General features: G+C 44.2%; 1 protein-coding gene across 3 annotated transcripts in view; it reads right to left on the reverse strand.

The window, feature by feature from the left end:
- PPP2R2B (protein phosphatase 2 regulatory subunit Bbeta) overlaps nt 1-16551 on the reverse strand; it is a 317170-nt gene that overhangs the window by 61669 nt on the left and 238950 nt on the right. For all 3 annotated transcript variants that reach the window (XM_088443990.1, XM_088443991.1, XM_088443992.1), the window contains exons 3-4: nt 10464-10629; nt 7150-7262 (exon numbers count right to left, since the gene is read on the reverse strand). In XM_088443990.1, the coding sequence (XP_088300116.1) occupies nt 7150-7262; nt 10464-10629 (279 nt within the window). The remainder of the gene's footprint in view (nt 1-7149; nt 7263-10463; nt 10630-16551) is intronic.

The following is a 16551-nucleotide window of genomic DNA, read 5'->3' on the forward strand; positions in this document are numbered from 1 at the left end:
ATAGAAAATGATTATCCCTGCATAACACGTACTATAATGTACTCCACAAAACACAGTCGCACAGCGCTAACTAGCGTCTTTTCCCCAACACTTACACACTGCACACTTACATAAAAGGTTCCCTAGTATTAAAGTGTAATATTCAAGGTTTATTCAGTAATTATTAAAGTTGTGAAATAAAGATTATTTGATATCTAAGGTTTAGCACATGGTAAGCAGACCGTGTTTGGTGTTGTACTGATCCACTGTGTCTCAACAGATTTCCGGTATCATCGGTGAGAAGATCACAACATGCATCTGCAAGTTATGGATTATGAAGATATTAGGTGATAGAAATGTACTATGTATGTAGTATTTCCCTTTAGATTAGCATACCAAGAGCGGGAAAACCAAGAACAAAGCAGCAACAGAAGACCAAGAACTACCCCTAATGACATCATACTAATTGTCCAAGAAACTGTTGAATGCTACTATGACCATTACCAAAAGCCAATGAGGTTGTGTTTGCCTGTTTGCATTTTGTACAGAGGGTATATCAATATCACCATATAATATAGAATATATTAAGACCAATATATAATAAAAACAAATCCTTATACAACTAGAACCAAATATATATGTGTGTAATCACATCCCAGAGCCAGGTCCCAGAACAAGTTTACATAGAAACCAGAATATCAAAAGAGATGGCTAACTGAAACTACAATCTAATTAGCATTTGTATACCAGTGGCCTGCTCTCACACTGTTGGGACAGGAGTTTCAAGGTGGAGGTTTGGGATGCCCTTTTATGGAAACGACCTCACAGATGAGGGGCAGGAGTATGGCATTCACACTGGGGACACTCACAGAGAAATAGGCTGAGAACACACATGCTAGCAGACACACTTGGAGCAGGGAACTGGAAGAAAGAGGTCTTCCTCTCACAAGACAACCAAAAATGGGACTTTGTACTCCTGGAATATGGCTAAGTATATTGTTGTTAAACTGTACAGTAGTTAGTCTATTTGGGTATCTGTAGCTAGTTGTGTGTTAATCTGTAATGTAGCTTATAAAGATTGTATGTAACAAGTTTGTGTTAGCATGCAGTGGATGATATAGTGTGATCTAGCCTGTAAGATTATCATCCACGCTGCAGTATACAATAGTCTGTTTATACTGGTTGTATTATCAGCATGCAGGAAAGGGATTGATTATGGAGTTTTTGTAATATGTGAAACAGAACTATGGTATTTGTAATGATTGGTGCTGGTTAATATAATTGTAATGAGATCCGCTGGTGAGCTGTGTTAGGGCCTGGAACCAAGTACTTGATTCAATGGAATGGTGAATTACTAGTAGTGTGATCATGGCTATAAGACTGGCATAGGTTTAGTGTTATTTCAGTGTTATGATAGAATTGTGTACTGTGAGTACTGGAATTTTGGCTACTATATGGTGCTTACTATGAATAAGTTTATATAGTATCATGAATGTAATCATAGGCTGGTATCAGTGTTATATCATAGAAGTTTAATTAACAACAGCTTTGAATGGTATAAGTAATAACCGTGTGTAAGATAGAGACCGCAATTTTTGTTAAAGATGGTTACTAGCAAGTGGGTTAGGCAATGGCATTTGGGTTAGGCAATGGCATTACATGTGATACTCCCCTCCCACCATTGAAACATGTGCTTGATTCATGGAAGTTGTGAATTAATAGTCTTGTGATTATAGTTATAATTCTACCCAGTTTTGTTGTTGTATAGTACAAATAGGTTGTTGTAGTAATTATAATTGTGAGTTACAACATAATGTGAGTTTTCTTACTTTCAAAAAGGAGTGTATTATGTGAGTTTTCAAAATGGAGTTTGTCTAGAGACCATGCGGTTTGGACAATAAGGCATGTGTCATTCCCAACCCCCCCACACAGACCCTCACCAGCCATCTTGGACATGTGCTCTCAGCAGATAGAGATATATATATATATATATATATATATATATATATCTGGTTGTATGATTGTATATTGAAGTTTAATCACTGTTTTATGCGTATGTATTTCAACTGTATCTAGTCATTGTATAAATTTATTTGTGCTAATAGTATTTAGATCACAGCGTGTAACCATCTGTTTTTATATTGAAAAATCTTTTTGTACTTTGGAACCACATTGAAAGTCTGAAACCATTTATTTCTTGTGCGACTCATTACGCTATTAAGCGACAATTTGGTATAGCTGATTAGCTAGAATCCATACAAGACTGCAAACCGTAGACATGGTTGGTGGGATGGCGTAATAAGCACCTGCAGATACGCATCCTTATGTCCAGAGAAGCCATAAAATCCCCAGGTTACATCCCCAAAATAATTGACCGAAGAGTTTCCATACGCAACTTGGAAGAGTTAGAGTTTTCAGATTTAGAATAGGACCATGAGACCCATTTGGTTTCTGAACCAAAAATAGATTGGAATAATTACCCCTTCCCTTCCCTATCGAACTACAGGAACCGGGATTATCACCCCTGCCTGCAGCTGAGAGTAAATGGCCTCCCGGAGAGCCAATGCCTTGATAGAATCCGATGGGGGAGTAGTGCAAAAAAAACTTCTAGGGAGGATGCCTCCAGAAAGTGAGGGCATACCCCTGAGCCCCCCCTTCTCGGACCCAGGCGTCTGTTGTTTGATGCCAGTAGTCCCCAAATGAAGAAGTCGCCCCCCCCTTGGGATGCCCCAGGAGGAGGCCCGCCCCATCAGGCCGAGGGTTTGTCGTCCGGCTTAGCAGCTGGATGTCTGGCCAGCCAGGACCTCTTAACTTGCTGCTTGTTGGTCCGGCGGGAACTAGAGGGTCTGAAGAAAGACTGTCCTTTTGCTGAGGCTACCAGAGTAGCCACTATCTTATCCAATTCTGCTCCAAAAAGTATGCTTCCATAAAAAGGTAAAGATTCCAAAGCCCTCTTGACCCTGTATCTGCTCATCAGACCGTTAACCAAAAAGGGCTCTACGAGCTACAACGGAGGCTGCCTATGCTTTAGAAGCTAGGAGCCCAGCTGTATTGCAGCTTCTCCCAGATAGGAGGCTGATTCCCGTGTGGGAGATATAGGTCAGCTGTTTTCTGGTAGCATTTGGTAGAGTATCTTCAAATGCCCATTCTTCAACGGCCTTGGATACCCAGGCTCCAGCCATAGATTTAAGACATGTTTCAAGTTTTCTATCTGTAGGATCTTTAAGGGAGGATGCTGACAGTATAGGCAAAGTAGTACTCCTGACTAAATGTGTCACATGAGCATCCACAGTATGAGGGATTTCCCATTTAGTATGTTCAGTAGTTGGGATATGATATAACAGATGCTAATCTTTTCGTAACATGGAACAGTTACTGCCTCTTCCATAAGTTCAGTAAACTGCTCAGATTTAGGAAAACTCAGCTTTTACCACCTTCTGGTATTTAAACACAGGAGCCTTCAGTTTAGGAGCAGGCTCATCATCCTGTATATTTAGGATTGATTTGACCGCCCTCACTACAGAAGGGACATCCACTGTAGAAGGATGGCTATCCTCTCCTGAGATATACCCTGGAGAAGAACCTGGTGCATCATCTCCGATGATGCGTCTGAATCTACATGCTGAGCAGACTGATAAAGATAATGTCAGATTAAGGCGCCTCAGTGACTACCGGACTATTCGCAACATCCAACTTAGCCATACTCTGACTTGAGTGTGCAGAAACATCCATCCAGGAAGCATGTATAGGGGGACAAACATAGCAAGCTGTGGGTATCCCATTAAAGGAGGCAGCGTGGGAGTAGCCACTAGCTGCATCATCACCTAAGACAAGGAGGACACCCAAGATGGCTCCTGTATCGGGGCTGGTAGACTGGACTGGTGAGGTGGTTCTTTATAAGAGTCAGCACACAACTAAACTGTATAAATTCCTTAGGGGACAAGCCCGCCAAACAGGATTTACATAAAATCAGTAGAGGGGCCTCAACCTCCTGTTTCCCTTTACCTTTTGACATATCAATTATAAAGGTAATAATGCAATGTAATGTGACAGCCTTCACAAATAACTAGTAAATGTGAAGTACAAAGGAAAACTCCCACCCACCTGTAACAGAGGGATGAGGAGATAAAAAAAACAAACAGTGATCGTTATAACCGACAGTCAAAAATAAAAGGCAGTATCAACACAGCACTAGCAAACAGTAATGTAATTTAGTTGCAATAGATTCCGAGTCAACTACTCAAATACGAGGCTTGGTAGGATATAGAGAACTATATACCTGACCCAGAGGAGAGACTGACTGACCCAAAACCTCCTGAGACCAAACAGATTCAGCAGAGCACAGATAGTGGACTGTGAGCGACTCATATGCACGAGGAGGGTAGGAGTGGCGACCCAGACGCAGGAAAACCTTTGATGGATCTGAGTCGGGGGAGAAGCTGCCGGGGGAGAGCCTACCTCATCTAAGCTGCGGCAACCGGCTGGGAATGCTGGCCTCATGGCAGTAGAAGCGTCTGCTGCCGGATCCCCGGCGTCAGACGATAAGGCCCCAGCGGTCTAGTGAGGGAGAGGACAGCCCTGGGCCCTCACTGCAGCGGCTTCCAGTGCGTCTTCAGCGTCGGAAGCAAGGACTACTGTTCGCAATTCCTCGTAAGCGAGGAATCGCCTTACCCGACATCTCCGTGCTTCCGGTTGCAGTCCGGGCGCCAGCATCGCTGCTAGCAAGCTTTGCCGTAACCCGCCAAAATCACCAGAGACATTACTGGTGTTGCGGCACGACGGACATAGACGGAGTTGAAGTGCAGGCGTCTTAATTCAGACGCTCAGCACTGCTAACTCAAAAACATAGAAATAAAATAAAGCATAAAATAAAGGCTGGGGACTGCCTAAGCAGTCCCCTGTTACAAAGGTGCGTCTGAATCCTGCCACACCAAACGAACAACTGAATGCCTGTGGCCAGGGGCGGGGTATATGTGGAGGAGGACCAGGGGCATCCTGGGAGCTGAAAGCTTAACAGTTTAGTGCCTGGATCACTCCAACCACATTATTGCCATGGTATCCCTATGGACCCTGAAGAAGAAAATACATTTGTTTAACATTTACAAAAAATACTGGCGCTTACCAGGAGCAGGTGCAGGATTTTGTACAGTGACTATAACACAGGAATGGAAAAAACAACCTAATTTACCAAATGTCACATTTCCGCTCTATGTCTGTATACAGTATTTCCAGAATACAGGCAAGTTACATACCCTACATTGGTGGCTGGAATAGAAGGGCTCCACATTTGCTGCCACCTGTTGGTCATTGCAACTTACATTCCATATATAATAACAATCACAAACAGTATAACACGGTAACAGATGTCATCAAAAGTCACAAAGGCAGCAAGTGAACAGGTCACCAGATAACCAGAGCGCATTAGCTAGTCACCAGATAACCAGAGCGCATTAGCTAGTCACCAGATAACCAGAGCGCATGGCTAGAGAACCCATCCAGGTGATCACTGTAGGCGCCTAAGCACCTAGGGGTCTATTTACTAAGCCTTGGATGGAAATAAAGTGGACAGAGATAAAGTACCAACCAACCAGCTCCCGTCATTTTTCAAACATAGCCTTTAGCATGGCAGTTACAAGCTGATTGGCTGGTACTTTTTCTCCATCCAATGCTTAGTAGTAAATAGACATACTAGTCCCCTGGCCTCTTTACCACCACCTCAGTGCTATTAAATATATACATTTGATATTCCAATTTAATGCTCGCTTGAGTTTTTGACAGGAAAAAATATATTGTTTCTTCATTTAACATTTCAACCTCTCTATCCAATGTGTGATGTTTCAGTTTACTTTCACAACAAACTGCAGCTAACAAAACACATACGATTCTCCTATCATGTCTGAAAAAATGATTAGAATCCAGTATTTGCAATACACAAACGGTTGGATCGCTATTGACTACGACTCACTGTAAGATCAACACAGACATTTCTTTTATGCTGGATAGCCTCTCACATGCATTATAATAGGTTTGTAACACGTTTGCTTGCACAGTAAAAGGTCAACAAAAAGTCAATGAAAACTTCCTAATCTGATACATAAACTCAAAACAACACAAAAATACAGCAAGCAGACAAAAGTATAGCTGCTTTGCGACATATTACACTGCACAACAATGAAAATGTTTCCGATGTGAAAATAGTTACTTCTAATTGATTTCAGCATGCAATGAATGAATATGAGTTTTAAAACTCTCAGTTAGCTCTGAGTTCCGAGATATAGCCCATTTATGATGATGTAGGGGTATTCCTAGTGAAGTGGGCAGAATGGAGAGAATCTTACTAGCAATCTGCGTTCCGCACAGAGGGGGCCTAATGACCCAATTAAATGAATCAGTTATTTGTCCCCTCCCCTATTCAAATATATGTGATACACAGGATTACCCACACAAGATAACTGTGGTGCACTGAGTGACAAGCGTAGTGAGCGATTCCACCAAGACATTCCAGCAATGGAACAAAGATATCAGGGTAGGTGATCACTACTGTTGGACAGTGACAAGAGATGCCCCAGAAGAGGAGTACAAGCGACAAGCAAAGAGAAAGCACCCCCATGAATAGGCCACTAAATTAGATAATACTTTTGTATGCTGAATGTTTGTTTCGTATGCTGTATGTTTGTTTCGTATGCTGTATGTTTGTTTCGTTTTGTGTTCTTATTTGTGATTAATTGAATTAAAACTTATTTATTTTCTATCAAAAAAATATCAGATTTGTAAAATAGCTTTTCACTATGACTATATTACTAATGTACATACAGTATAGTGCAAGTAGTGTAGCTCAAAAAATAGAGCTAGTAAAAACATTTTCTTGACCTCAAATTAGTAATGTATGACTATTTTTAGAAAGGAAACAAATTACAAGTATTAATTTGTTGTACAGTGTTCTTATACAACACTAAGGTAGTGCTAGAAATTCAAATTACATCAGAGATCCAGGAAAGATCCCATTTGGGACCAAATTGTTCATGTAAAATAATTCCTTTTGATTTAAGTACAAAAGCTGGCAGCCCTTACCACTCAATTCATATCAGAGAATATGCATCATTAAAACAAGAAAAAAAAAAAAAACACACAAAAAACTCTGTAACCTTAAGACCAAAGTGATGTTCTTACTCGTAATGTAGTTATTGTGCATGGGTCACGCAGCCTTCCTTCCTCATCCTTTAAGTTGTAACCCTCCGGTCTCTTGTCTCGTTCACTGACTTTCCACAGTTTTACTGTTTTATCTGGATATAAGAAAAACACACAATGAAAGGCTTCTACAGCTACAGACATGATAAAATGAAGACACCTTGTTGGGGCCACATAAATTGGAAGAGGAAACAATTCTTAGTACTTCAAAATGCTGGAAGATCTTTGCTGAGCTATGCCACAGACAGCCATAGGCTCAGCACAGGATTATGGACACTGGTGTCCGTAACCCAGGACTGCTCTCTGGGGCCAGGCACACAGTTTGGTGGGGAACAAATTAATCTTGTGGTTTTAGATATTCAAGCTCACATAATAAGTGAAAATTAGATAGAGCTGGAAAAACTTATAGCTGAGGGCTAATAGCAATTTGCTATCAGCACTCAGCTGCTGCTGAACGCCTTGGAAAGGCCAGCTGTCAGTCACTGCAGGCTGTGATATCCTGCAGTATAACTCTTTGCTGTAGCATGACTGAACAATGAACCCCGAGGCTGACAAATGGCTTTCTGTGCCAACTATTGAAGTGTACGTCCTTCTGTGGCCTGTGATCAGCTACACCTGCAGTGGCCAAGCTGCCAGTTCTTCAAGACATGGCCAGTGAAAAATGTGTTCCTCACAATGTTTGCTGATACAGTATGTAATATGGTTATGGAAAAAGTGATTAGTACAGTTTGAGCATCTCGTTTTTCTGCCTACGAACAATAAAGGTGGCAAATACTGAATGGATAGATCGGTGAAGCCAGATACCGAATAGTCAATTTGTCTGATATGGGAACGGATGTTCAACTGGGACTACAGATGAGATCGGATGATGGTCTGACCATAATTTCCACATGACAAAACCAATAGATCCTGTTCCGATAAGAAACCATCCTGGGCCCATGAGCGTCATGATTTGTGTCATATTTATAATTGGAGGTTTTAACCTACAATCTGGGTGGATGGTGGTCATAAGCGCCTTATTGTACGGGGCAGCATACTGTAAGCTATATTCTTGTATACAAGCACTTTATAATTAACTCCGTATGACATGTGGAAATACAATTTGGGAATTGAACATAATGATCCAAATGAGTGCTAATTAACATTGATCTGGTGTAAATTATTATTATTATATTACATTTATTTAGGATAGTAACTGCCAAGCAGACGGATACTTTAGACACTAGATCACAAAGTCCACTTTAGTCACAATGGATACAACAGTCCTTTTCCACATGTAAAGATCGCACACCTTCATTTGTCTCCCGATCCATTGGCAGAGCTGGCACAAATGCAATCACATGGTACATTTAAAAAGAATCATTTTAATTTCCTGCTGGCGTTGAAAATATCACCCTGATTGCAGAGATAATATCCTTGTTAATCAAAAAACTATTTTAAAACTCAATTAACAGAACATTACACCATGTAATTAATCTTTATTCTCTCACAATGTTTTTTTCCCCACTGAACATATTTAAGGCGGCTGCAGATTGTATTAAAATGATCAATCGACTACCTTCTAACTTACATCTGACAAAGTCTAACCTTTCGTTGCAAAATAATTACTCAGGAGCATATGTTTTGGAGATATGTTTAATCCCTCACTGAGGAAGAACGCTGGCTGCGGGCACAGGATGTAAAATGTGTCCTCATTAAATGGTTTCTGATAATGTACAGTACTAATCAGGACCAATGCACACTCATGTGCTAAACCTATGGATCCAGCAGTTGCCAAGGTTACATTAAAAATCTTACAAACTAAAGGATGACAATCATCACAACCTTATTGATTAAAATGAGCCTATCCATACCAATTACTCTAACCCAATAATAAGAAATAATAAAAAAAAAAACTTAAGAAGCTAGAGGAGGCTGGTAAAAAGATAATTTAACACTAACAAAATATTGAAAAGGGAAGGAGTAAACAAATGTATGTACCACTAACCGCTCAATGATCATTGATATGCATCTACCAATATAATATTTCAGCTGGCGAGTAACTGTAATAGCATTGATGAAAATGTTTCTATTAATATTATAAAGGATGAGAAAGGCACCATGTCAGTTGCATGAAAGAGGCAAACCACACCTCTGGTCAGACGGAATCGGTTGCGTCCGGCGGTTCAAATCCCGACAGCGGCTGGCCAACATGGCTGAAAATCCTGATCGTCCCAAGGTAAGTATTTACTAACCTAACCTCCTTAGGGGTGCTAAACCTAACCTTTCCCCCAGTGCCTAAACCTAACCCCCCATCCCCGCCGCCTAAACCTAAGTTCCCCCTAGCCTAACCCTAACCTCCCAGGGGGGGAATGCCTAACCCTAAGGGTGAGTGCAAATCGGGCATACACACTAACTGATATGCCCGATTTGTCATTCCGATTTGGCCAAATCGGAAAGACATCGCTCCAGTGTTTACCCAGCTTAAGACTCACAACAGGGGCACTCATCAATTATTTAATATATTACTTTTATTATTATAATAATAATAGGTATAAAATATCACTTCCAAAACTAAAATGTAAACCAAAAAAATTTGTGAAAAATATGTGCGGTGTAACAATCTGACGTTCTGCAGGCTGTATGAAGAGTCTGGTCATGACCCTCCGCTTGTTAAAAACAACAGAAAATAGGAACACACACATATACTGTATGTCACAAGAATAACCTATAACTTAAAATGCACCTAATCTCAATTAATTCAAAGGAAATATTTTGTCAAATAGCCAAAAAAGAAGAAAATAATAATAAAAAGTCAGTTAGTATAATTTTATGTTCCAAAAATTGGCTGCTAAGTGTGTGTTGTAAGACAATGAACAAAGTGTTTGTTTGTTGTGTCATTTTTTGTTTTGTAAGCAATATACCTGCTATCCCAATATTAATAAAAGTTAGGTTTTAAATAATCGATGAGTGCCCCCCTCTTGTGAGTCTTTTCCCTATTATAGAATAAAGCTGTCTTCTCTGCTCTCCGTAGTCCAGATTGTGGTGTGACTAAGCCAATAACTGGAGTTCTATACGGTGATGGCCAATCAGCAATCTGTTAGACCTGCTGGAATGTGGTGTGGAAGTATGCTTGTGGTATGCTTGTGGTATGCTTGTGGAGAGAAGCCATACATTTTAAGAGACCTTTCATGAATTGAAGATGAACTCAGGTCTGTCCTAGAACCACACAGGATAAATAAAATTACATTGACAGTGTTGACAAAAACACAGCATGTTTACAATAATGCCTCAAGCTCTGCCAATCTGATACTCACCATTAGTGGACAGCAGGAAATATGCTGCATTCTGCTGAGGAAGCCATCTTATCTTGTTTATTTTTTCTTCTATTTCTAAACTTTTCAAGTAATCGAATTCTGGCTCGTGGCTCTGGAAAGTGCTGTAAACATTATACTCTCCTCTCCTGTGAGGCTGGTTCTTGCTCTGATTGTGAAAAAAAAGAATAATTTCTTGTGAAACTCATGTGACACTAATGGCTATGCAATAATACACCCAACGCATTATTTAGTCAAGATGATCAAGGTAATATTTTATTTTATATTCTCTCAGGTATTCAGGAACAGCAATCTAATGGTCTAACATTTATGACAGGACTACTTTCCATTTATACTGTTATACATAAAAATAAACCACCAATTTAACCCTTGTGTTCTGAACAACTGGTTTTTAACGGACAACATGAGTGTCCGGGTCACATAGAAAAGACTGGTGTATTTCACTAAGCTCAGCATGCAGTGGGCCATAAACTGTAGCGGGGAGCAGAGAGTTGGCAGCAGGTAGAAAGTAAAATGACCAGTAGCGGGGAGCAGAGTGTGGGCAGTAGGCAGCAAGAAAAATGACCGCTGGAGGGCTGCAGCACATGCCCAGCCGCAGCAGCTCCTCCTCCTATGGGCCTTTGCGGAGTCCAGGACCAGCAGGCTGCACTGACTGACAACTGCAGGGGCGGACCGTGGATGCAGCTGCATTCTCATCTTCAAAGTCATCCTGGCAGAGCGAGTTTAGTAAAAATGTAGTTTTGACTAAGTTAGCTCAGCTTGTATGTGTGGGGAGTGCTGAGCTGATTTCTATGGTGTGTGCTATGTGTGCTGGCCTGGTGAGGGGTGACGAGTGTTGCTGGCTCAGCTGCTGCTGTGATCTGTGCTGCTGGGTGTGGGGTTCTGTGTTGAAAAAGGGGTTCTGTGCTGGGAGAGGAGTGCTGACATGCTGTGCTGGGAGTGGGGTGGGGGATGCTCTGCAGTGAGGGGAGATCCTGGGGTGTTGTGCAGACAGATGAAGAGGAGCCTGAAAGGAACATCAAGAACCTGAAAAGGAGTGCCCTGGAGAAGACAGAAGAAGCATAGAGTTGAAGAAAAAAAGAAAGTGTTTTTGTTTTTACACAAGGAAGAAGATGCTGGGCTGAGGCTTGAGAGACATAAGGGAAAAATGAGAGATATGGTAAGAACTTACCTTTGTTATCTCTCTTTCTACAAACTCCATAGGGTGACCTTGAGGTATAAGTGATGCAGAGTCATCCGGGTACCTTACGCAGTAAATTTTTCTTCCCAGGATGCACTTGGGTCTCCCTCTATACCCCGCCCCCGGGCCAGAGGCACCTCAGTTTCGTAGCAAGCCAAAGGCCAGAGGAGGATAAAAGTGAGAGAAGAAAGTCTGGAACACACTAGAATCACATTCTCACACAGAAGACGGAAAACCGGTGACCAGAGCGAAGCCCATCTGAAGCACAGTGGGTGGGTGCCCTGTGGACCCTATGGACTTCGTGGAAAGAGAGATAACAAAGGTAAGTTCTTACCATATCTCTCATTTTCTACTTCAGGGTCCACAGGGTGACCTTGGGGATGTCCCAAAGCAGTACCCTCAAGGGTGGGGACACTCCTGTGCAGAGAGGAGAATCCGCTGCCCGAAGGATGCATCCTGAGAGGCAAATTATCAAATGCATAATACCATAAAAAGGTCTGGACAGAGGACCACATGGCCACCTTACAAAGCTGAACAGCCGAGGGACCCAGGGCGAGCTGCCCACGAAGGACCCGCAGACCAAGTAGAATGAGTAGTAACAGAGGGTGGCACTGGAAGACCCTCATGAGTGTAAGCCTCAGAGATCGCCATGCGAAGCCACCTAGCCAAAGTTTGCTTATTGGCTGGCCATCCCTTCTTGTGGAATCCATAAAGGACAAACAAGGAGTCTGACTTCCGAAGGGAACTAGTACGGTCCACATAAATCCTGAGGGCATGTACCACATCCAAAGAGGCCTCACCTGCTGAGAGGTCTGGGAAATTAAAGGCCGGCACAATAATTTCCTCATTAATGTGGAAACTAGAGACCACCTTAGGAAGGAAACCAGGGTGAGTCCAAAGCAACGCCCTGTCCTGGTGAAAAAACAGAAAAGGGGAACGACAAGAGAGAGCCCCCAAATCAGACAGACACTCTTCAGGCCGAAGGAACAGCCAGAAGGAAAACTGTCTTAGCAGTGAGCCATTTGAGATCCACCGAGTCCAGGGGTTCAAATGGAGGGCCTTAAGGACAACATCCAAATCCCAAGGCACCACAGGAGGGACAAAGGTGGACTGAATGTGAAGGACTCCTTGAAGGAAAGTGCACATATCAGAAAGAGGAGCAATCCTTCACTGGAACCACACTGAAAGGGCAGAGACATGCACCTTCAGGGAAGCAAGGCGGAGATCAAGGTCCAAACCCCGGAGACTGGCGTCCGTTGACAGAAGGACCCAATCTGGAAACCAAAAGGGGCGCCTCTTGGTGAGGTGGACCGACTGCAGTCACCAAGTCAGAGCTAGATGCACCTCCGGAGAGAGTACCATCATTTGTGTCCTTATCCAATGTGGTAATCCGTCCCACCGAGAGAGGATCAATTTCTGCAGAGGCCGGGAATGAAACTGGGTATATTCCACCATGTCGACACCATGGATCCCAGTAACTGCATGGCTGAGTCTATGGACACTCGGCGACAGTGGAGGCATTTGCGCACTGGCGTCTGCAAAGTAGAGATTTTTTCTGCTGTCAGAAAAATCCTCTACTGTTGGTAATCCAACAGAGCTCCCAGAAGAAGCATCCTTTGAGATTGGATCAGGGTGGACTTCTTCCAATTGAAAAAAACATCCGTGCATCTGTAGAACAGCTATTGTCAGCTGTAGGTGGTGGTGAAGTACCTCTGGAGACCCTGCCAACAGCAAGAGGTGGTCCAGGTATGGTAAAAGGCGGACCCCCTGGAGCCGCAGATGGGACACAGCAAAACTGAGAAAACGTTGGTGAGGGAAGCAATCAGAATATGCAGTTATGCATCCTGAATATCCAGAGACACCATAAAATCCCCAGGTTCCATAGCTAGAATAATGGAACTTAGAGTTTCCAACCTGAACAGAGGTACCCTGAGGAACTTGTTCATGGACTTGAGCATAGGTCGGCAGGATTCGTTCGGTTTTTGAACCAGAAGAAGGCTGGAATAATAACCCATTCCCCTCTGGGATAACGGGACCGGTACAATGACCCCAGCCTGGAGCATGGATTGTACTGCCTTTTAAATGGCCAAAGCCTTGTCCTTGTTGGACAGGAAGCCTGTGCAGAAGAACTAATGGGGAGGCAGTCTGCGGAAGGAGAGGGCATACCCCCAAGAGACCACTTCTCTCGCAATTTTGTCCAAATCCGGGCCGAACAGGACCTTACCATTATAAGGTAAACACTCCAAGCCCTTTTTGGAGTCTGCATCTGCCCTCCAAGAATGAAGCCACAGGGAGCAGCGAGCCGCAATAGTCGCTGTGGAGATCCTGGCATTCAATAAGCTGATATCCAAGGCCGCTTCATTTATATAAGTAGCCTTGTCCTTGTTGGACAGGAAGCCTGTGCAGAAGAACTGATGGGGAAGCCGTTTGCGGAAGGAGAGGGCATACCCCCGAGAGACCACTTCTCTCACCCAGCTGTCTGTGGTAGTCCGACACCAGCACTGGGCAAATTGAAGAAGTCGGCATCCTACCCTGGGATCCCCATCCTGTCAGGCTGAGGGTATGTCGCCAGACTTGGCAGCCGTACATCTCACACTACAGGCTTGCTTCTTAGGCTTGGTAAATTTCTTGGTGGAGGATGGCCTAGGAAAGGACAGGGTTCTGGACTTACCTGGGGCTCAATAGGTCCGAAAGGACGAAGTCCGAGACCCCGTGGGAGCAGGAGCAGATGGCAGACAAGCCAACTTAGCTGCTGCCAGTGTATCCACAAATTTTGTCCAAATCTGGGCCGAACAGGACCTTACCATTATAAAGTGAACACTCCAAGCCCTTCTTGGAGTCTGCATCTGCCCTCCAAGAACAAAGCCACAGAAAGCAGCGAGCCGCAATAGCCGCTGTGGAGATCCTGGCATTCAATAAGCTGACATCCAAGGCCGCTTCATTTATATAAGTAGCCGAATCTCGCAGGTTGCTTAACAAGATTCAACTGCTCCCTTGTCGCATCTGAAGACAAGGACCCCTCCAGGGTGTTTGCCCAATATTCCATAGCCTGAGCCACCCAGCAGATATCCATAGCTGGTCTGCAGGTGGCACCTGAAAGGTAATAAATGGACTTCATGCAAACCTCCACCTTCCTATCAGTAGTATCCTTTGATGTGGAAGGCATAGGGAGAGTCGCGCTTTTAACCAAGCGCGTAACGTGGGAATCCAACACCGGTGAAGTTTCTTATTTAGAGAAATAGTCCTCAGCAAATGGATAAGCATGGGCCAGGCGCTTTTGCTGCTGGTAACGCTACCCAGTATTTCTCCATGTCACCTCCAGATGGTACACCAGCTGGTCGGACAAAGGAAAAAATAGCTGCGGCCGCCTTTACAGGCTTAAAAAGAGCATGTCTGGACTTAGGTGCTGGAGGATCATTGTCCTCTATGACCAAGGCCGCACGGACAGCTTGTATCAGACCCGGGATATACCTGTATATCCTAGACTTGGACTCCCTCTCATGTATGGAAGAGTCGGAGTCAGAGTCATCCGGGATTGCCCCATCCTCAGATGACACCTCTTTATCATACAGAGTAGACTGGGACGACGCCAAAAATCTTTTAGCCGGTTTGCCCTGAAGGGGCCTTCTTTGCAATGCAGAGGGAACTGTATTGACCCACTGGAGAGATAGCACCTGTAAGGGTGCAGCTGCCTGAAGTAGACTCAGAGGGCATAAGCTGCTGCTGCCAGAGGGGAAAACACAAGAGGGGCAGCTAAACGTCCCGCAATGGCCGTACGTGCTTGTGCAAAGCACGCCCACGGAGGCTCCTGCCCAGTGACAGGGACCGTAGAGGGACCTGGGGGAGCATAGAACCTCAAACATAATCCCACCAGTACCATATCTCCCACCCCTAAAGTCGCTGTACATTTTTATAGGACAGCTTGGGGGTACTCAAATTAGGCATATCAGTCTCACTGCCAGACATAGTGAAGAGGATAGCAATATAATATAATGTATGTGACCCCCTGCACACAATTAACATTAACTGTGATGGTGTCCCCCGACAACATCTGAGTTAGGACTCAGAGAGAGAACAGGTACAGGGAAAGTAAAATGGCTGACAGTAAGAAAGTGAAATTCAGACAGACGGCGATAGCATACAGTTCCATACAATGCAGAATAATAAAAATACCTGCACCAAATCACACTTTAATGGTCAACTACGCAGACTAGCGTCTGGTAGGACAAAAGTGCTACATACCTCTCCTCCTGGACGGTGGTCAGTGTATGTAAGGGGAACCGGACTCCGCACCGCCTGCCTGCTTTCTGCGACACTCAGCCAGGAAGATGGCCGCCGGAGATCACCAAGGGGGCGGAGCCGGAGGAGGGAAGCTGTCACAGCCCAGCCAGACCACTGTGGAAAGGCGCGCTGTGCAGCGGGAGGAGCCGGCTGTTAGACAGGGAAGGCTGCCACCCCTGGCCAGCGTTTAACCCCTGGGATGCTGGAGCGTTCCGCAGAACTCCACCCAAGGTCCCAGACAGCTTAGCGGGGATGCAGGACTCAGTGCCTGGCCTCACTTGCTGTCATGCCCAGGGAGTCCCCCGCACTAAGGGAAAAGACTGCGACTCGACATGCACCACCGTGGTGACACGCCACTGACCTGTGTCCCCGTAGCGTCCAGCCGCAGTCCAGGTATCCTACTGGTTCCCTGCTAGCCAAAACCCCAGAAGCCCGCCGAGATCCCCGGAGCGACAGCGCAGAAGTCCCCTGGACTGTCCTTGCAGTCGCTATGTAGAAGCAAATTTCTTTTACAATAAAAAATCTTAGGGGGCTGCATCAACAGCCCCCCCTGCACGTCAGTGTACCGACTCCGGCCGGCCACCCAACGAAACTGAGGTGCCTCTGGCC

The sequence above is a fragment of the Taudactylus pleione genome, unplaced genomic scaffold, assembly GCF_031769625.1.
Source record: "Taudactylus pleione unplaced genomic scaffold, aTauple2 ptg000342l, whole genome shotgun sequence".
Classification (NCBI taxonomy): domain Eukaryota; kingdom Metazoa; phylum Chordata; class Amphibia; order Anura; family Myobatrachidae; genus Taudactylus; species Taudactylus pleione.